Here is a 22,386-nt window from a genome sequence, read left to right as displayed (position 1 = left end):
GGATCGAACCCACCAACTTCAGCTACATTCTGAGCCACTCAGCACAGCACACACTGGCCGGAAGTGAAAAAGCGTGAAAACATTTTAGTAGCGTGAAAATTGATACCCGGGCTTTTCTTTGGACACTGATTTGAGATCTGTACCTAGTATGTTTTTCCTTGGAAATACAATGCGTTAGGGCATGCTGGCAATTTTGTCAGAGCTTATAAATCACGTAGCCTAATCAATTTTTTCAATTGGCTTTACGTCGTACCGACAAAGTTAAGCCTTATGGCGACGATAGGCTAGGAAAGGACTATGAGTGGGAAGGAAGCGACTGCAGGCTTAATTAAGGTACAACCCCAGCATTTCCCTGGTATGAACATTGGGAAATCACGGAAAGCCATCTTCAGGGCTGCCAACAGTGGGGTTCGAACCCACTGTCTCCCCAATGCAAACTGATAGCTACGTGACCCAAACCGCACGGCCACTTGCTCGGTAGTTTCAACCTCTTTACCTGAAGGTTAGTCGAACTTTCTTGAAAGAAATGAGGTGCCGACTTCACTGTTTACGTCAAGCTGAATAGCGTGACACATTATAGAGTTGCATCAAACCGAGCTGTGGAGGAACAGTAACAACAATTTGTGTCGACATTTTTCAAGAACGTCCTAAAATCAGCATGGGATTGAAATGTTAACCAGTGTGAACATGTTGGCATAGGTTTGCTCTTCACACTGTACGGATGTGCAAGATATGAGTTTGCTACTGTGCTCTGATAAGAAATATGGACCACCTTTGGTGGAGCTTAAGACGGGACCGAGAATTGTCCCCTTGTGCTTTTTTAAAATGCAATATCCATATTTCTACGACTATTATAATTTGACTGACACGAGCTTGAACTTTCCACTGTCTGCAACTTGAAGGTTAGTTGAATCTTTGATAATTGTTTAGGTTATGGTATGTTAAGCCGCGCACGTAGTGTGGAAGAAAAGAACATGCTAAAAACGTAATTCATTTTAAATACAGTATTAACATAAGAACGAAAAACACTATGTAGAGATGGAGATACATAGAATATAGAATGAAAAAAAAAAGATCCGTGAATTATAGTTCGCTAGAATTTATATGGAAGGAATGGAGCTGGTTTCATCGTTAGTAGTCCTATATAGCATTGTAAGGAGTTGCCAGAGCCAAAATGAAAATTAACTAGTACTCACCTGTCAGGGCGTTATTGTGCAGTGTGTCAACATTGACGGGATTGAATCCTAGGCGGCTGTATCCTTCGACAATTACGTCATATTGAACATCTTGTGCGCTTGCTCCACCTACACCAGCGGTCGTGAGCTTCCATAGACCGGGGAAAGAGGCGCTAGTGTTGAGGTAGATCTGTACCAGAGCGGATCCATTGTGTATCACTTGGGCGCCCACACTTCTTAAATCCAGAGGGTCCTTCAGGTTGATGACATTTTCATCTGTAACAGCAACAATACTCTAACGTCATTGGTCTGTAAGTGATAGTTATTCTAGTTACTCCATTTGTTAAAAAAATGGTAGTGTGTTACAGCAGACATATGATGCAACTATTGGGGATTTAAGGCCACATTTACTGTCTGAAGCGGAATTTGAAATCCTCCTTTAGTCAGTGTATTTTGCAATATTTACTATTGCAACCCCCTGTACTGTGTTTATTAGATTACTTATGTTGTGCAACTTCCTTGTCGTACTCTGAAGTTTAAAAGGAATTGTGACAGGGCGCAGTTTAAAATTATTGTATTCTGATTGCATTTTTCTGATATATCTATTTCTGAGGGGCACTATGTCGTATTGTTTGATCTTTCAGTTCTTAACATGAACATCTGTCGCATGCTAATGTTAGAAGTAGTGCATAACTTTTGTTGTTGTTGTTGTTGTTATCTCTGTACATCTTCCAGAATATTTTCATTCTCTTAGTGAAATAAATTAGTTTAATTTAATGTTGTACTTCTGAATGCACTGGTTTTAATCTCTCTCTCTCGGTATGCGTTTAGAACATACACAGTAATTACCAGATGCGCTCTACTCATTCAACTCCACGGGACTGATGACCAATAATGCTTCTACGGGGCTCTAAAGCGTTTTCTGGCATACATTTGTTATTGGCCCATTCGTGCCCAGTGGCTAATAAGACTATGGTCGTGTTCTGCAACTGTAGAAACTGGACGAATCAATATTATAAGCCGCGTTCTGCCGTAGCAAGGACATAGGTAGCATGTCCTGTTGAGAAGTAATTAGCCTATATGACATAGCCATCTTCTCCAAGGATACATACCATTTTAATGACGTTAAAACTCACTTTTATGTATGGGATGGAGGTCATTAACGTCATCTCTCTCCCACAAATAGGCATTCTCCTTGAATATTGAACGTGGATGCAGTAATCCGCAACCCGAACAGCAAAGTTCTGAGATTCTAACGTGAGAAAAATGCCGCTATAAATGTGGTTCTCCCGTCCGGAATTTCCTGAATCCCGTATAAGTCAGTTGTAGGGATTGCAGTCTATCTATAAAGGAAAATTACGTTTTGTGTTTGTTCACGATGAAAATGGTAATTTTGTTCGACTAAAACCTTTTCGTCTCATATAAAGATCTTAGAAAACATGTATTCAATTTCTCTTTTTGGATGTATATAATAAATTAGTTTTACGTCCCACTAACTAATTTTACGGTTTACCGAGACGCCGAGGTGCCGGAATTTTGTCCCATAGGAGTTGTTTTATGTGCCCGTAAATTTGCCGACACGATACTGACGTATCGAACTTGCCAAGTTGGGCTCTGCGCTCTTATCTGTTAACTTAGATGCTGAGCTAATTGGCATTACGATATTCGAAGGGTGGAGGGGAGCTGAGACGGTTTCTTGCTGATATTTTTAAAAACCGGCCAGTTTTATTTAGAAATATTTCAGACATAAATTACTCAATTTAAATTTGTAAAAATATATATGCCATTGCAGTTGTATTGATAGATAGCCCTAAGTTACATGATTGTTGTGAATAGCCTAGAAATGGTACCACTGTTGATTTTGAACTTGCTATATTGGAATCCGGAGGCTGATACTCTACCACTGTTCTCAGGGGATGGTTTACTTGTGGATGTCGACCATGGTGCCTATAGAATAACTAATGGTGCTTCCACGTGCACCAGACACTTCTTTTTCACCATTCCTCCCCGACGTACCTTGAGCAATTCTTTACATCGCGTCGTTGATATATTTCTGGATGTAGGAGACTTTCATGTTTGAGTACATATTTCTGGATGGACGAATTTTTCATTTTCCCCTTGTTTGATCCGACTACGTTTTTATCACGGCACAGTTATTTTGGAGGGGGAGGAAATACTTTGTTGCTCCAGTGAATCGCTGTAAAATGGAACACATTTTAAAATCTGTAGCATATCTATTGCCCAAGATGGTCTACAGTACAGTATATTTAATTTATCCCAGTAAAGATCATACGCGAGACATCCTAATAATGGCCACAATAAAGCACGAACTTCTTATTTATATGCAGTGATGAAGATGGTAATAATAATAATAATAATAATAATAATAATAGTGACTCAAACGAATGAGTTGAATAGAAGTCACCAATTAATCTCGCGAAACGTCAGCCCAGAACGTCATGTATGTCTATCCTTGACTTAGACTGGAATGGCGATTTGATCTATCGCTCCCAATTCGTGAGACTACAAATTGGAGGTCGAAATGTTTGCTAGGGAGTGCACACTGTTTTTACGTCCATGAAACTTCAGAGCTCTATTCCAGCAGTTCAGAGAAAGGTTGCAAGATTAAATAGAGAAGGCATTTCAAACTGACAGCCATCTGGCGTACTGACGGAAGCTTCCACTCACACTCGTAAGAACATTGCGTGTAGCACATGTTAGTGACTCATACGACTGCACTTGGGCTTGCACCATCGCCAACTCAAAGCAGAGGTTATATACAGTCCCTGAATACTAGGTTTTTGATAAAATCCCTGAGTTAAACGGTTATTCGAGTCTGAGATTAAGTGCATTCAGACCACCAGTTCTTAATAACTTGTCGGCGGCATGTGGCCATACTTCCGTGTATTGGCAAGTGTCTTAAATCCACAGTTGCGCGTTAAGCGATGGTTTCTGATATTACGAGCTGGTTTTCATTCTTTTTCCGAAGTTAATTCGAATGCTCTTTATCTTGAGCACTTTGTGCAATATTTAAGAATGATTGCGTAACACGATCTCTAAATCCTATGTTCCTGTCTTCTTCTCTTATGATTTTTATCGTAACGGCGCGCGACCGTTTTTTTTAAAAACACTTGTCTAGAAGTATATTTTACCATCATTTGTGTCATTTGAGAGGGCTCAAACCCCAGAGTTGGGTGGCATGAATATGGGCATTGGTGACTTCTAGTGGCCATCCCTGTTATGGTTTCTTAGTTACCGTATCCCTATCCAATCTCTCCGTGGTGTGGGTTGGGGCGGCAGAATAAGTCCACGGCATCCCCTGCCCGATGTAGGTGGCGACTAAAATTGGGAGCATAGGTTGGAGACCACGAGTCCTCTGGCTGAGTCTGGTATTGCTTCCACGTACTTGTGCCAGGCTTCTCACGTTCACCTTTTCTCTTTGGCCTTTCTTGGTCATTTCTTGTTCATTTCCGACCCCGGCGGCATTAGGTTTGTGAGGTCTAGGGAGTCTTTCATTTTCATGCCCTTCGTGGTCCTCCTCTTTCTTGTACCGATACTTTCATAATTCGAAGGATGGAACCAGTTCATTTTCATTTCTGATTAGTGTTTAGTGTGTTGGTTGTACTTCCTCTGAGGACAATAATCACCACCAACACTCCCTCGTAGCTCCCCATGTGTAATTTTGACAAATGTTAATATTAGTCCCCAAGATCCTTTTCATCGTGTTGATAAAATTATTTAAGGGCCTAATGTCGAAGGCTTAAGGCTTGTTTTTGCTCAATCCTTGAGCAGTGTGTTTTAGAACAGGTTTCATGTTAACACAGGATATCAGGTGGCATTCAAAATTATTTAGTTCAGGTTAGTCACATCATATGTATTGAAGTAGCATTATCAGAATTGATATGTATATATTCTGTAGGGGGATTCACTGGCTTAGCTGCTGGTTTCGCACCCGGAAGTTTGAGCTTCGAATCCCGGTCGATCTTGGGTTGAGATTTTCACCTAAAAAATCATGTGCCGTCTGGAAGAGCATCCGACCTTAAACTCCCGGCTAATATTTTGAACAATTGGGACTGTGTGTCATCTGTGACCCCAGAAATAATTGGGATAACCTGACGAAAGTTGTTCACAATCTTAAAATAATTTCTGAATAGTACTTATAGAAAAGGATACCAGCTGTCGTTACTCTCTAAAATGTTTTAAAAATTCCACAGAAATTGAGACATGTCGCTTCGTCAGATGTAAAAGGAATCAGATTTGGAAGGTCACATTTAGATAACAGGTGATTTAAACCTTAGTCCTTCGCCATTTCATTGTAGCTATGCAGGGATCTACCTTGTCGATTGTTATTGTTATTACTTGTTACCTATTATTATTATTATTATTATTATTATTATTATTACTTGTTACGTACCTTCGGGAGGATGCAGGTGAGCTTTGGAAATATTGCCAACGATGGTGATTGTAATGCTCTGCACTGTAGAGTCCAGGTAGATAGGGATCTCTTGATATTCATTGGCTTGGCGTCTCACTGCCATGATTGTCTGAAATAAGCATAATAAAAAACCTCATCAATTATGGTTCCTGAGCGTAATTAATTGAATTCGTCTTTGTATCCCCTTGTATGAATTCCTGTGGCCCATAAGTTACAAACTATTGTACAGTCAGAAAACTTATAATATTGTAACTCATTATCGAATTATCTTTTGGTTTGGGATAAAATACGCGCTTTTCTCTCCAACAACCTAGGTGAAAATTTACCGCATTCTTCAAAGTATTATATTAGAAAGAGGCTTACTAGCAGAAGTATCGAAAAACAGCCTTCTCGAAACTTTTTACTCCTGTAGTACAAATTCATTCTTTGAAATTTTTAAATTTCTGGGACTAACGGTATATGAGTCACTTCAAAATAATTATCAGTGTATTGTTTATATGCACTCAATCAAGAAACAAATATGTGAGCCAAAGACAAAGATCACCCTTGCTCTTTAAATAAATAAATAAATAAATAAATAAATAAATAAATAAATTAAACTTGCTCGACTAAGTTTTGGGGACCCTTGACAGCAAATAACAGTATTATTATTATTATTATTATTATTATTATTATTATTATTATTATTATTATTATTATTATTATTATTATTACACACTGCCTGACAAAATTGAATCACCCAGAAGAAATGGTCGGATGTCATTGTAACTTCATTCTCGTGCGTACATCGGCGGGTATGTAAATGATTAAGAGTTGCAATTCTCTGTGACAGGTAGAACGGCCACCAGGAGTGCATTAGTGTTGTTACCAGGCCTGGTAGGGTATATAAGGGGCGCGAACAGCATCAGGTGTTGAGTTATCACTTGTGAATGACGGACATGCCGCGTACTCGTGTGAGGCAGTGTTATCAGCACCTGCCAAGAGTTTGAAAGGGGTCTCTTTGTAGGTCTCCATTTAGCCGGCTGGACGAATCGTGCAATATCCAGATATGTGGGGCATTTGGGCTGCATCGGAACGTGAGGGCAGGCATATTCGTCGTCAAGGTTCCGATCGACCACGTCTGACCACAATAAGGGAGGATCGCCGTATTGTGCACCGAGCACATCATAACGCCTTCACATCTGTGCTTCCCATGCGAGAACAAGTAATGGACTCCGTGCAACATTCTGTGTCATCCCGCACCATTGGTCAGAGACTTGTAGCAGCCGGACTAGGGAATTGCTATCCCATGCGTAGGCTGCCGTTGACACAACACAAACAGCTGTGTTTGGCTTGGTGCCGTGACCGGGACGCTTAGACTACTGATGAATGGCGTCGCACTGTATTCAGCGATGAATCGCGGTTTTGCACTACCCCGCATGGCCATCGTCTGCAAGTATGGCGGCAATCTGGGGAGAGGTACCATTCTTCCAATGTTTTGGAGAGGGACAGCGGTGTTACTCCTGGCGTCATGGTGTGGGTAGCTATCACGTATGAATTCAGGTCACAGCAGGTAGTGATTGAAGGAACTCTGACGGCACAACGGTATGTCACGGACACCCTGCGTCCTCGTGTGTTACCTCTCTTGCGACAGTATCGTGGTGCCATTTTTCAATAGGACATTGCTCGTCCACACACGGCACGTATCTCTATAAACAGTCTGCGTGGTGTTGAGGTACTCCCGTGGCCAGCAAGATCCCCAGATCTGTCCTCGATAGAACATGCGTGGGACCAGCTCAGACGTCAACTCCGTCCCAGTGCCAGTTTCCAGGATATTTGTTACAACAGTTGTGGGCCAGCTTGCGTCAGGAGAGGATGCAACGGCTTTATGACACCCTTCCCAACCGAAACAGTACATGCAACCAGGCCAGATAGAGAGAGAGAGAGAGAGAGAGAGAGAGAGAGAGAGTGCAACGTCATACTTATAAGTGGGCTCGTAATGCCAAGTTCTTTGTAAAATTGATTCGATTTTGTAATCACTGAAATATCACATACCCTCTCAACACGTGAAGTTTCATCTCGTTTCCTCCTCCCCTTCTGGGAGTTTCAGTTTTCTTTCTAATATTAGGCAGTCTGTATGTGTATAACATTTCTTCAGTTGCTATATATTATAAGAAAGATCGGAATACCGGAGTTTTGTCCTGAACAGTAGCTCATTAACTTGTCATTAAACTTGATGACTCGGTCGCTTCCATTTTGCCAAATACCACCTGACGGTTGGGAATCGATCGCACTGCCTTAGGCATGTAAGTTAAAACGGCTAAGTCCAGCGCTACACACTCGGTCAGAACAATAATTTCCTATAATTATATTCAAAAGTAAAGCTTCGCTGTAGTTGAGTAATTGCAGAAAAATGTATATATTTTTATTTACAGCAAAAACTACGCATATTTAAGAAAGGAAGTACGTGAATTCAGGCCATCACTACCTCTCCTACCACATTCTGACGGTGATTTTTTTTCCATCAAGGGAACTCGAACCCGCTAACTAGGGGTTCAGACCATACTTATACTTGATGCCTTGACGATCATCGCCACCAAAATGGATGCAACATTTTATTAATTCTACCGTATATTAGTATATGCTGTATTTTTTCAAAATTGTTATCATTTGAGATTATCGCATTTGTTGTCGGAAATGTGACCAACATCTTTGTTGTATAAAATGATCCGTATACCAACAATCAAATGGAAGTTGCAGAAATTAGATGTATTCAAACCTGTGTGCGTATGTACACTATTAAGAGACAGAATTTGTCTTTTCTTGCGTTATCACCAGCTTAATATTATTTTGATTTAATTTTTGACCATCGCTTTCTTACTACTGATGTTTGCAAGTTCGGTTTTCTTAAAATAATTATGTCTTAATCTTTATATTCTTACCTTATTAACTGAGGGATGACTGCTTACGTCGTCTTCACCAGATTCGCTCGTCTCAGTGTGGAAGAAGCTTCCTCCCGATCGTTCAGCCACTTGTAGAAAGAGTCGGACCACGCTAAGGTGATTGATACTAGGACTCGCACTCCACCATACATACAGCTGCAACCAAACACGAACGATTTTGAAGCTGTAATTTCCGAGATTGGTCTTAAGAATTAGGATTGCAGCCCTAGTTTTGTTTGATGTTTTCAGGGACGATTTGTGAGTTTTGCAACGTTCATGAATTGCAGGCGTTAAGACAGTTTTAACAAGATGAAATCTGATCGAACACTGTGGAGTTGATTCAAAAAGGAATTGCTATATTTTCCTAGTTGGACAAGTTTCATCTCGGTATTATAGCTGAATACGGGTTGTAGATTTAGATTAGGTTTGTTTTTTATAGTAAGATTAGGGCCTTTTGGCCCTCTCTTCCATTCAACCAGTTTAAAAGATACAGTAATAATCAGAAATAGACATTACAACTAATAACCTAATGGAATACTAATAAAGATAATTATAGTAATGAAGTTAAGGACGATAATGATGAAAAAGATGATAATGACGAAGCAGTAAAAAATCTACAAAAATATTAATGCATCTAACTGCATCCCTACTACATAGTAGCTACAACTAATCAATAGTTTACTTAATCTGGTCCCACCTGAAGTACTAGGTCTACGCTTGTGCCTAGTTACAAAGTTCTGAAGGGAGATGTTTTACACCCCGAGGCCGATACTAATGTTTTCGAGATAAATCTGTAATGAAATGTATACAAGAATCCAGAGAATCTAGAGAATACTTGTCTGGTTCTGTCTTGTTCACATTTTTCACTTCCAGTCACTGAAATTGGAACATTGAATGGGGCATTAAAAGGCCACCCTAAAGGACTCATAACTTGCGTTAGTGGTGAGGCGAACTAGGGGCTCCAGCTGAGTCTTGCACTGCTTCCATTTCTGTTCATTCTCATTAATCTTTTATATTTTATTCGTATCACGACGGTATCATATTTGCGAGGCCTAAGCGGGTCTGTCATTTACCTATCCTTCAATGACCTTTTCTTTCTTTAGCCGTTACCTTCTTTCTCCGTGGGTTGGTGTTAAGAGGAGCTGATAATCCTGTGTTAAATTAGCAATCACCCCCAGTACTGTGAAACACCTTCGTCCAAATTTGTCTCAGGCGTTTAGGTGTTCATAATTGATCCCCCTGTGTTAAATTAGCGATCACCCCCAGTACTGTGAAATACCTTCGTCCAAATTTGTCTCAGGCGTTTAGGTGTTCATAATTGATCCCCCTGTGTTAAATTAGCAGTCACCCCCAGTACTGTGAAATACCTTCGTCCAAATTTGTCTCAGGCGTTTAGGTGTTCATAATTGATCCCCCTGTGTGTGCCTCCGCGGTATCTCCTGGCTGTTCTAAGGGGGTGACTAAAGAGCCCAGGGGCTCTGAACTTCGGGGCGTGGGTTGACGACCAAGCGTCCCTAATTGACTCTGGCATTACTACTTTTGCCAGCCTCTTCACTTTCTTACGAATTTCCTATTTGACCTTCCTTAACCAGCTTGTGTTCTCTTCCGACCCAGGTTTGCTAGACCAAGGAAGTTCATTTTGATGCCATTTGTAGTCCTTACCCATTTTGGCGATACCGGGTTTCTTTGAAGGGTTACTTCTTTTTTTATCCTCGCCCTTGATTAGGGTTAATAAATACTGGATATCTAATTGTACTTTCCTTTAAAACAATCACCAGGACCACTAATCATAAACGAACTTCGTACTGATTGCTTCCATTACTGAAACTTGTCTGTTTTAATTGGTTTACTTCAGTACGATGGTATCACTCTCTTTTCAGTTGTTTCGGAGCACTGCTAGTATTTAAGATGTATATTCTCCCTGTAGTGAAATTGAATCAAGGTGTAACAAGGCTAACACTGTGAGTGTTTGGTTGCTATCAGTGGAGTTGCCTAAGAAAGAAGTCGGCTCTCGAACGAAAATTGATTTCCATAGGTCTGTTTTCTGGTGTAAACGGGTTGGGAACATAAGCTATGCGCATATGGTGGCTGCAAAGGTTGAGCTATATGAGGGGAGTGGATTATATGTTACCTAGGAGAACAATGGACTCGACCGTGGAGGGTAATAGAAGTAGAGGGAGACCAGGGTGACGAATCACTGTATTTCCGATACAGTCAGCTGATGGTAGAGAAATGAAATTACAGCTCTAAACTTCATATCTTATTTTCTTTACTGGTAAGTGCAGCGAATGCTATGGCTGGCGACCTTTTAAATATATTTATGTGGTCCCGCGGACTATTTTAGTACAACTTTTCGTGCTGTACTGTTCGTACGCATATAGTTTCTGGGTATACACTACTTCCTTCTAGTTGTTTCTCAGAAAGCTTTACTGAAGTGGCGTATATTGGGATCTAGACGTGGGCTTCCACTAGATTTAGGTTATCCCTTTTCGATAGTTGGTTTAGTGAACGTCAAGCCTTAAGCGTTTTGAGCTGCAGCCAACAGAGTAGCCTGCTGTGTTGTCAGGGCTGTTTCACAAGCTACTGCCGTGGCCTCTGCTATTGTCAATACTCAACACCTCATCAGTTTAGCAAATTAAAGTCCGGCTTAAATTGATAGAATGCTAGCCTTTGGTCCGATGGCCCCGGTTCAATTCTCAGAATCAAACCCCTCGTACTCTTAATTCCCCTGGCTTGGGAACTGGGTGTTTTTGACGTCTTCGCCATTTATTTCATCATCATTAGGTTACCACCAAGCCTATACAGATGCCATGCACCATTATTATTATTTTTATTATTATTAAAATGCTGAATTTTACAGCATTACTACCGGTCGTACTCGTCGATCACTGGTTTATTAGCTTCCTCGAGAGACCAGTGGTGGTGTCCGACCAATGATCACGAGTTCTATTCCAGCCAACAACAGAGAACACTAAACCTGAAAGATTGCATATCATTTTAGCAGATCTTCCTATTAAAAAAAAAAAATTAAAAAAAAACTATATTACTCATATAACAGCAGTCCAGCAGTGTCTTCCTACAAGGATCTAGATGTAAACGGGAGTGAAATACTAGCACTGTTATCTGTGAGTATGAGGTGAGGAAGTATATACGATGAGTAACGCATGGTTGTTCGTGGCGATCTGACGGAGCGAAGCCTAGCACACCTATCCCCCCGGTGTGGCAAGGGGAGTGGGACGCAGCGCTTGGACGGTAATGTCAGTCTCCGATGCCTTGTTCTCGGAAATACGTGCGACGTTTCTTCTCATTGCTTTCAAGTTTTGTAAATGGAACAATTGTCAGATGCTTACATTATAATGTGCTTTAGACTTCCATCGTTCTCATTTGAGGTTTGAGCTTCACCGATAGCCTACGTAGCCTTCAGTATTACGCCATTGCTTCACTGCTCGGCTTCCTTTCATCATTTTTCCAACAATAGACAGACATACAGACTCTAAAAGCAGAATTGTATATATGTAGATACGAACTCGAAAGGCTTCGGAGTTTTATAGATTATGTAGATATGAACTCGAAAAGGCTTCTGTAACAGACAGCAGGCACGGTATACTTGGGCTAGGAAAAGCCCTTTAACTTTGCGATGTCCTGGAATAGCAGTAGAGAAAAAGATAGCTGTTCTTACCCTGCATCGCTTAGCAATGAGTGTTTGGACAGCAAGTTGTGCGAGGTCCTTGTCGTTTGGTGTCCGGCTGGTGAACACTAAAATGGCGCTGTCCGGAGGTATCTGTTGAGTGGCTTTCAGCATCGAGAGGAACACAGCCCCCGTATTGTTCAAGCCCTCTCGCTTCCCAGATGGCGGCAGTGACAAGATAGCTTTGCGTAGACCCTCAACGTTTCGGATCACCAGCGTTCTCACTCGCTCTGTAACAGACCATACAACACCTATGAAAATCTGCAGTAATATCTCATACATTACACATATTCTATATTACACCGCCAGAAGTGAGCAAAAGGGTCAGAAGTACGCTTTTTGTCATCGATATTCAACCTTACTTTTTTGTATCACCTCGCCTACAGTCACATCTATTTGTGTTTCATTTTTGGAGTTAGGATGTCTGTCAGTACTTATTTACGTGTGTGAGTGAAAGGTGTCCAGTAGCCTATATTATTGTGCTCTTCGTTACCAATGGAGATTTTTAAAATTTGATTATATCCTTCCTGATAGCGGCTGCATGCCACTTCCTACAGTTTAGCGAAGTCGGTGCTATTAAACATCAGATCTAATTGACTTTCAAAATAGTAGAAGGAAAAGCTGTCAAGCTACATACGTTGCTTATGTTGTCTTTTTTATACCAGATATTCAAACCTGTCGCAAAATTTCGTCTAGAATTATTTTCGTAATTAAGTCTGAGATCACCAATACCGGGCGAGTTGGCCGTGCGGTTAGGGGCGCGCAGTTGTGAGCTTGCGTCCGAGAGATAGTGGGTTAGAACCCCATTGTCGGCAACCCTGAAGATGGTTTTCCGTTGTTTCCCATTTTCACACCAGGAAAATGCTGGGACTGTACCTTAATTAAGACCACGGCGCTTCCTTCCCACTCGTAGCCCTTTTCTATGTCATCGTCGTGGAGCCGTTGACCTTATCATCATAATCATCATATCATCGTCGCCATAAGACCTATATGTGTCGGTGCGACGTAAAGTAAATTGGAAAACAAGAGATCGCCATATGTAGACGTATTTTAAATACTGTTCCACGTCTAGCTGGCGTGTTTTCAAGCCAGTAGTGTTGAGGGACAAAACATGGATTATCTGCTCCCAAGTTAACAGTAAAAGTGAAAGACACTCCCAAACAGTCAGAAATTGAGAGCATTGCTTCTTATTACATGTTACATACGCAGTCTCCATGAATATTGTACAAATATTGCTTGAATTACAAGCCATATTGAATTCTCTTTATCATTCGTACCCATACAGCTGAAACTTCCTCGGTTATCAGCTGTGACGTATATCTTCAGCCTCCAATTTTTGTTATCCAGCAGCCTTCGACGTTTTAATTTCGCAATTCTGCCGGGGTGTTTGTAGAGTTTAGCGAGTTCATGGGCGGTTTATCAGTTTGTATATTTTCCCGATTTACAAAAAAATGGAGCCGCTATCGTGAATGAACTTAAATATGACGTGATGACTGGGGATTTGAATTGTGCAGTAGGTATGTTTCCTGTCATAATCTTTATGGTAAAAAAAAAAGATCTGTGTAAATAAATATAGACGAATACCCTTCTCCGTTCTGTTCGTTTTATATAATAATTTCTATCTACATTTTAATAACCATTCCATCTATTTACATACTGTATGTTCTTTGAAACCAGCATTATGCTGATTTTCATAGTTTCGTGTCATGACTCTAATGGGGGTAGTTTGCTTACACGAAATATTTCCGGTTCGGAGAGTAATGCTTGACCTACCTTATAAATATAGTTAAATCTGACGATAGTAATATAATTTTTAGAACATATTACCTGCCAACATTTTTCGGGGGATGCATAGATTCATACGTACCCATGTCTTTCGGATTTAATCTTGTTTGCCCGAGCCAGGATGAAAACTGCATTCGTCAACCTTGGATGTCCGTACTAAACTAGACTTACCACTGAGGCCAATTCGTAACGGAGTGTCATTTCGGAATCGCTTGCTGCCGATTCTTACGGGATGTGGCTGTAGCACGGCTGTAGTGCTCCTCAGAAAATGATGTAGGCCATTTCGGCTGCTGAATGAAGATCCATGAAACGCGCAGGGCTGCTTACGAGTTATGTAGAACCAGTGGCTATGGAAAAGTTATATTTTATTATTGACCTGCTTCATAAGACTCGATGAGAAATTGTCGCAAATGTATCTGTTTTAAGGCATAAAAAGCCACTGCTATCAACAATAATTTTAAAAATATCCACTTTCTCATAGAGTAATGTTTGAGAGGAACTCGTTATCTTTTTCTTAAAACAATCATCACCACCCAAGCCAAGTGTTCTCTAAAATACGGGTACCCGATCTCTTTAACACACAGATTTTGAAGAAAATCATGTTCTTGGTTACGAGGAGATTTGGATTCCTTGTAATTCATCAGTGTGCCTTTGGAGGTCAGGAAATCAAAGGAAAACTTACATTAGAGAGGCGTCCAGTTAAGGTAAACAGATAAGCAGGTGAAGACATTTGTTGGTAAAAGGTAATCGAGACGAAATACAGCATGGTAAAACTCCTGGGGTATAAATAGATCTTAAGAACCGTTTTCATATTATATATTTTAAAATCAGAATAATGAAAGTTAAAATCCCCTACCAGACCGGGAATCGAACCAGGGACCTCTTGAACCGATTGCTAACCATTTAGCCATGGAGCCGGACATACTTGTTCTGAAACTAACAACTTCTATACCTCCAGAGTCAAGAGTACTCCAGTTCCGTTACTTTCATTATTGTAGTAAAAGGGGTGATTCATTATGTCTGTTTGGTGAACAACACGAAGAGACAAAGAACAAGATCATATGGAGTCATAATTGATTTAATTTAAGGGACATTAACACCACCACCATAGTAAAACAGAGGTATATTTCGGGCACGAGTTCCTTATTAAGACTCCGACTAATCAGGTACCTCTGCTAATTCTACGAATGTTCTGCTTGCTATTTCAATTGTCATTTCTCAGTATTTGGTCTGTGAGGAATGCTGTTTACACGGACGAATCAAGGAATAAATAAATGAACAAATTAATACAATCATAATCGAGTGCTGGCCCTACGGTGTAGGGGTAGTGTGTCTGCATCTTACCCGGGAGCCCCGGGTTCGAATCCCGGCCAGGCCAGGGAATTTTACTTGGATCTGAAGGCTGGTTCGAGGTCGACTCAAGCGTACGTGATTTCAATTGAGGAACTATCTGACGGTGAGATAGCGGCTCCGGTCTAGAAAGCCAAGAATAACGGCCGAGAGGATTCGCCGTGCTGACCTACGACACCCCGTAATCTGTAGCAAGCCTTCGGGCTGAGCAGCGGTCGCTCGGTAAGCCAAGGCCCTTCGGGGCTGTTGTGCCATGGGGTGTGGTTTTGGTTTTTATTATGATCGAGTGTTTAATAACATTCTCTCGTTGACAGAGGATTTTCTCGTCCCAAGATATTCCTTTCGCACGCTCTACCTCTTTTTGCTGTATAAGTGAAGGTGGTATATTGCAATCATGTAGCTATTCGTTGTGACGCTTTAGCTAACTAGAATGTGCTGCGGAAGTATAAAGTAGTTGTCTTCTTATCTAACAAGAATTTGTTTCTAGTAGAGGTACAGGCCCTTTAGGACTACAGGGGTGTGCCGCCGACGCCCTCGAAGATAAAATTATAGCGTGTTAATCTTCTTACAAAGTAAATTAAATAACTCAGTAGATAAGGTTCAGATGGTCGGGATGGCCTAGATCTTTGTTGTAAGCACTTTATTTCTGCTAACTTGCTTTCTTTCGTTTTCCTTTCTTCTTTGTTCCTTTCCTTCCTTACCTGTTTACTGCCCATTTGATTCAAGACTTTGGGCCGAAAGCTCTCGAGTTAAGTAAACGATTTCCCATTTTTCCCTCCGGTTTGGCCTACTGGTCTTCCAAAACTTATTTTTTAGTTCAGTTTGAAATTTTCTACTACGCTACCGTCGGAGATGAGGGGGGGGGGGGGGAATTGATTTAGTGATTAATTCAAGATTGCATACATTTAGGGCACATACTCCGCTCTCAAATAATAGATTATACAGCACAATACAATAGAATGAAAGATAAACAGTATAATGCAATATAACACATTCTAATTGGAATAAAAAGACATATGAGAAAGTATGATGTACTCATAACAAGCTTAGCAAATAATTCCTAGTCAACTGTAAAGGGGAAAGGGGGAAAGTACCGTACATAACTTGAGGTGGACCAGTCATGCGAAGTGTAATCTCACGTAGTCTTTAAAAAACAAGAACAGTGATAAAATGCAACGTACACAATAAGGGAAAAGTAAAATTACACTAATAATCAGAGTTTACCGTCAGACTATTACAAGAAGTCATTTTATAAATGTGATATCATCTGGAGTGTCTCTCCTGACTACTGAACGACGTGAGCTTTCATAATTATTGTGTAAATGGTAGGAATTGCACGCCTGTCGCACAAGGAAATTATTAGTTGTATTTGGGCGTCTTTATGTGCTCTGCATTGTGTTCCGTATGAATCGGTTACGCTGATCATGCATATTTTCTATCCGAAAAGATGCAGAATGCCGGGGAGTAGTGGGGGGGGGGCTTTTGTCTTACAGTATTTTTTGTTAATACTCTTGCGAGTCTTTAAAAAAAAAAAAATTTGGCTAGTGGCTTTACGTCGCAACGACACAGATAGGTCTTATGGCAACGATGGGATAGGAAAGGCCTAGGAGTTGGAAGCGGCCGTGGCCTTAATTATGGTACAGCCCCAGCATTTACCTGGTGTGAAAATGGGAAACCACGGAAAACCATCTTCAGGGCTGCCGATAGTGGGACTCGAACTTACTATCTCCCGGATGCAAGCTCACAGCCGTGCGCCTCTACGCGCATGGCCAACTCGCCGGGTGTTGTTTGTTTTTTGTTGTTTTTTAAGCCACTGCATTTGAGTAAAGAGAAACAGAGACATTTACACAAATACAGGGAGTCACTTCTCTTTATATATTTTCTTTTTACGATTATGCTCAATGGGTGTATCAGGAAGCAAAAATTCGTTTTCGACAGCTAAACAGTGTTCTTCTGCTCTCACTGCAGGCAAATGCTAAATGATATTATATGAAGTTTCAAATTCCTGAAGGCACCAATGTAAATCGCAGCTGCAAATTATGTACAATGGTTATTATTAATATTCTTATTGACCGGGCGAGTTGGCCGGGCGGTTGGGGGCACGCAGCTGTGAGCTTGAATCCGGTAGATAGTGGGGTCGAATCCCGCTGTCGGCAGCCCTGAAGATGGTTTTCCATGGTTTCCAATTTTCACACCAGGCAAATGCTGGGGCTATACCTTAATTAAGGCCACGGCCTCTTCCTTTCCACTCCTAGGCCTTTCCTATCCCATCGTCGCCATAAGACCTGTCTGTGTCGGTGCGACGTAAAGCCACTAGCAAAAATTATTATTATTACAGTATTGCTTTAACATCCTTTCGCTTTCAAATACCAATCTAAAGAGAGCGATCTTAAATGCCAGGGGACTGTGTTAAGCATTAGAGGCTTACGCTTCACAGCAGTTGTGAGTAATAGAATCATAGTCTGAAGATAAATTCAGTGTGTTGTGACTTACTCTGGCACCAGGCTAAACAATCCATTCATTTTGAAATACACAGCACAGCACAGTTTTTTTTCCTACAGGAATTAGAGAATAGAAAATCTACAAGAATGATCACTGATGCTAAAAATGGAGAAATCTTATAGGATGATATTTTTTAAATGAAGAATTAATACACAATTAAGATGGAACTCAATGTATGAAAATGCAGACATTGGATCTAAATAGGCAAGATGATTGAGCTTCGGATTGCAAAAGGTTGTTTAAGATTTAGTTTAAGAAACCGATAGTCTCACGTTTTGTACATACGGCTATATATTGTCAGAAGTTCTGATTCCATTATAAAACATTATTCAAAATAATGTGACAGAGATGTGTCGAAATATAATTCCCTTTCGTAGATGTATGTGGTTGCTAACAACAAAACCTGTGTCAGCGTCGATCTTCGATCAATAAGAAATTTGAGAGGAATGTACGAAGTACGTTACTGTGACAAAATTGCTTTACTTTGTTAGAGGAGCGTTGAGTTCAAAGGCACACTGAATATTAGTCACATTTTGTCAAACTAGATAATAATCTATATATAACTCTAACGTGTATGTTTCACAAAACTCAAGCTCTTAAACCAGAGGGAGTAAAAAGGTGCGTTTTGTACCAAACTCTTCCAAATCGTCTCAATAGTACAGGAAAAGTCTTGCTTTTCTTGAAAAGTCAACGGAAATATAATAATAATAATAATAATAATAATAATAATAATAATAATAATAATAATAATAATACCAACAATAATAAACTATATCGTGTAATCACCATGATTGAATACATAGATTCACTGTCGCAAGGCAACGTACATAAGATAAGCAATTACGTCAAGGAGCCATTGTAAGTCCATGGCGTCCACGAACCTATTACGCTGGCGTAGCAAGTGGAGAGGAGCCTCCGTGGCTCAGACGGCAGCGCGTCGGCCTCTCACCGCTGGATACCGTGGTTCAAATCCCGGTCACTCCATGTGAGATTTGTGCTGGACAAAGCGGAGGCGGGACAGGTTTTTCTCCGGGTACTCCGGTTTTCCCTGTCATCTTTCATTCCAGCAACACTCTCCATTCTCATTTCATAGCATCTATCAGTCATTAATAAATCACTTTGGGAGTGGCGACCTCATCGTACTAATAGCCTATATCTGCTTCATTCATTACATCCCTGACCCGGTCAATGACTGGAAAACAGGTTGTAGGTTTTCATTCATTTTCATTTTCAGCAAGGGGAGAGGTGACACTCCCACGTGGCGCGTCCCAGATGGCGGATAGGGGGATCCTAACCGGCTTGCCAGCGGGCTTGAGGGAAATAAAATACCTCTCGCGGACCAAACACACAACCCCCTGTGGGTGGGGGCGCAGACGAAGAATTCACCCATGGTCGTAAGAGGCGACTAAAAGAGGCGTCCAAGGGATGATGAAATTAGAACCATGAAACTACTTGTGATTAGTACCACCACGCGGGGAACACCATGGGTTGCTTTTACTTGCGCGTAGTACCACCATGTTTGGTACCAAATATGTTTGCGATTAGTAGCAAACTACGGCGCGACGGCTTTTACAGTACCTGTGATTAGTAGCACTATATGAGCGACACCATGGGATGAGGGAACCCATGGTTCTGGCTTGCCTATGATTAGTACCCACTATATGAGGAACACCATAGGATAGTACGAGTCCCTGTGGTTAGTTCCCTTATGTGATGAACACCATAGGTTTGCGTTGCCTGTAAATGGCGCCGCAATGTGCGAAACAGCGTAGGTCTGTAATACATGTGCGAATTACATTACCTGTGAGTAGTGCCATAATGTGTGGAATACCACGAGTCTACGCTCTTCTTGATTAGTACCGCAACATGACAAATACCAGTGTTCTACTTTTCTACCGATAAGTACCATTATGAGGGGCCGATGACTTGGATTTTGGACCCCTCTCGACAACAAGCAACTTTTACGGAAATTACTCGGTGTTCTGCAAACGTACAAGTCTGTTGACACGGCATGTAATACAGGTGAGGCTGACAGCTACACGAAAGAGCTTTTGAACAACTTAGATTCACGTGGAGTATCCTCGAACATGTTGGAGCCGAAGATTGTGGCACCGATTTTCCTTCTCAGGAATGTAAATCCTCATTTCCTTTGCCACGGAACACGACTCTCAGTCAAGGAAGTGATGCCGAATATTACTGAAGATACCATCATGACCGGACATTCCGTGGTCCTGAGATTCAAATAATCACTTCGGATATATCGTTTCAATTTAGACGTCTGCAGTTCCCCGTTCTTTGAGTTTCGCTACATGCATCTAAAAGGCACGAGTACAACAATCGCTTGAAGTTGTAGGACTCCATCTTCGGAAACGGTGCTTCTTCCATGGTCAACTGTACGTGGGTTGTTCAAGATTTAGAAAGGCAAACACACGATACATCTCAGTTCCAAATGGAAGGACACAATATTGTTTATCTGGAAGCTCTATAAGGAAAAAACCATTTTGTTTTTATACAATATGGTTTTTATATTGCTTTAATATTATTTGTACCATTCACCAACCCGGTATCTTAAACATTGGAAGCAACAATATAATTAAAAATAATGTAATTCGGGCAATTTATGTAAAAATCATGTGTGTTAATAAATATAGGCCTAATGCTCGTTTGCTGTTAGCCGGGCTGAGTGGCTCAGACAGTTAAGGCGCTGGCCTTCTAACCCCAACTTGGCAGGTTCGATCCTGGCTCAGTCCGGTGGTATTTGAAGGTGCTCAAATAAGACAGCCTCGTGTCGGTAGATTTACTGGCACGTAAAAGAACTCCTGCGGGACTAAATTCCGGCACCTCGGCGTCTCCGAAGACAGTAAAAGTAGTTAGTGGGACGTAAAGCAAATAGCATTATTATTATTATTATTATTATTATTATTATTATTATTATTATTATTATTGCTGTTAAATGGTTTAAAGACATCTAACGGTTGAATTAATCAACGCCGGTGAAGCTGCGGGTACATGTTATTAATAATAATTTACGTTAACTACTTTCAGACTAGTGTGTTCTTTGTAATACGCATGTTCTACCTTAATAGTGATGGCATGTTGGTCTCGATGTCCTTAGCCCACTAAACGACCTACGTCATTTAGGAAGAGTAGTTGAGATTATAACGTGCTTTGTATGGTTGGAATTTAACTAAGTTTGCGGTAACAAATCGTTACATTTAACTCTAAATAGTACTTTCCGGTGCAGTAGACTTTCCCATGTCTTGATTAATAATAATAATAATAATAATAATAATAATAATAATAATAATAATGCTCAAATATGTCACCCTCGTGTCGGTAGATTTATGGGCACGTAAGAGAACTCCTGCGGGACAAAATTCCGGCATTTCGGCGTCTCCGAAAACCGTCAATAGTAGTTAGTCTGTCGTAAAAACAATTGCGTTAATAATAATAATAATAATAATAATGATAACAATAATATCTACAATAATGACATTACATCTACAACTGAAACTGGCCGGAGTTGGCCGAGCGGTTAGGAGCTCGCAGCTGTGAGCTTGCATTCGGGAGATAATGGGTTCGAACTCCACTGTCGGCAGCCCTGAAAATGGTTTTCCGTGGTTTCCCATTTTCACACTAGGCAAATGCCGGGACTGTTCATTAATTAAGGCCACGGCCACTTCCTTCCCACTCCGAGCCCTTTTCTATCCCATCGTCGCCCTAAGACCTATCTATGTCAGTGCGACGTAAAGCAGCTTGAAAAGAAAACTCGGCTATTGTGGAAGAGTTTTAGGGGAACAAAGGCAATTAACTCGAAGCCTTTTTGGATTGGAAGTGATTTACTGTTTTCTTTGAGACTATTCAACGGGACAGTTTAGTGCAGTAAATCACAGTGTGATAGGCGATTTCTTTACGTAGTTGCGTCACTACACCTTGCTGAAGACTCAAATGTAGCACGCCCTACTCAGGTTTAGGCTGGTAGTTGTAAATATAGATATTTTACGCAGGTTAAAGTGCGAAAGGCTATTGTTACTTAAGATTTTTTCGTTTTTTCAAATCGGACCCAAATGTGAGCTTAAGTAAAGGTAATTTATTTTATTGCAACTTCGAATTAATAGGTCCATCTTTATTTCAATTTGATCCTTGATTATTCGAGATGTATTTTTGCAAGACCTCTTATCCGCCGAGGTGTTGAAACGGTTTAGCGTTTATGAGCGTGCGTAGTCACAGTCTCGATAAGACTCCTTTAAGCCCTCGCCTCCGCCCCACCTTATGCTCGGGGCAATAGGGCCAAATGAGGCTGATCTATAGCCGTCCCCATTATCATTACGAACCTTGAGGGGGAGAGAAAATAATTGTCCTCGAAAGTAATAGTATATTCCATGACGTGAAAGTTTTCTAACGGAAGTGCTTTTATTTTTGGTATAATACCTTGGGATTAGTTATTTCTGGTCTAGTGAGTATGTTACTATGCGATTTTATGTTAATTTTGCACGATTGTAATTTTATTTTTTGTTCTATTCGTAGCCA

At 40.8% G+C, this 22,386-nt stretch overlaps 2 protein-coding genes across 3 annotated transcripts in view; one reads left to right on the top strand and one right to left on the bottom strand.

The window, feature by feature from the left end:
* The window catches only part of PAPLA1 (Phosphatidic Acid Phospholipase A1), a 298,948-nt gene that overhangs the window by 113,568 nt on the left and 162,994 nt on the right, over positions 1 to 22,386 (top strand). The window lies entirely within an intron of this gene.
* Positions 1 to 22,386, bottom strand: part of LOC136857133 (uncharacterized) — a 106,823-nt gene that overhangs the window by 83,491 nt on the left and 946 nt on the right. Inside the window, exons 2-5 of the mRNA XM_067135541.2 lie at positions 12,211 to 12,449; positions 8,532 to 8,687; positions 5,590 to 5,719; positions 1,197 to 1,451 (exon numbers count right to left, since the gene is read on the bottom strand). Coding sequence (XP_066991642.2) covers positions 1,197 to 1,451; positions 5,590 to 5,719; positions 8,532 to 8,687; positions 12,211 to 12,449 — 780 coding nt within the window. The remainder of the gene's footprint in view (positions 1 to 1,196; positions 1,452 to 5,589; positions 5,720 to 8,531; positions 8,688 to 12,210; positions 12,450 to 22,386) is intronic.

This window comes from Anabrus simplex, chromosome 1, assembly GCF_040414725.1.
Source record: "Anabrus simplex isolate iqAnaSimp1 chromosome 1, ASM4041472v1, whole genome shotgun sequence".
Taxonomy (NCBI): domain Eukaryota; kingdom Metazoa; phylum Arthropoda; class Insecta; order Orthoptera; family Tettigoniidae; genus Anabrus; species Anabrus simplex.
The sequence above is the reverse complement of the archived record's forward strand: the minus strand, read 5'-3'. Positions and strand labels throughout refer to the sequence as shown.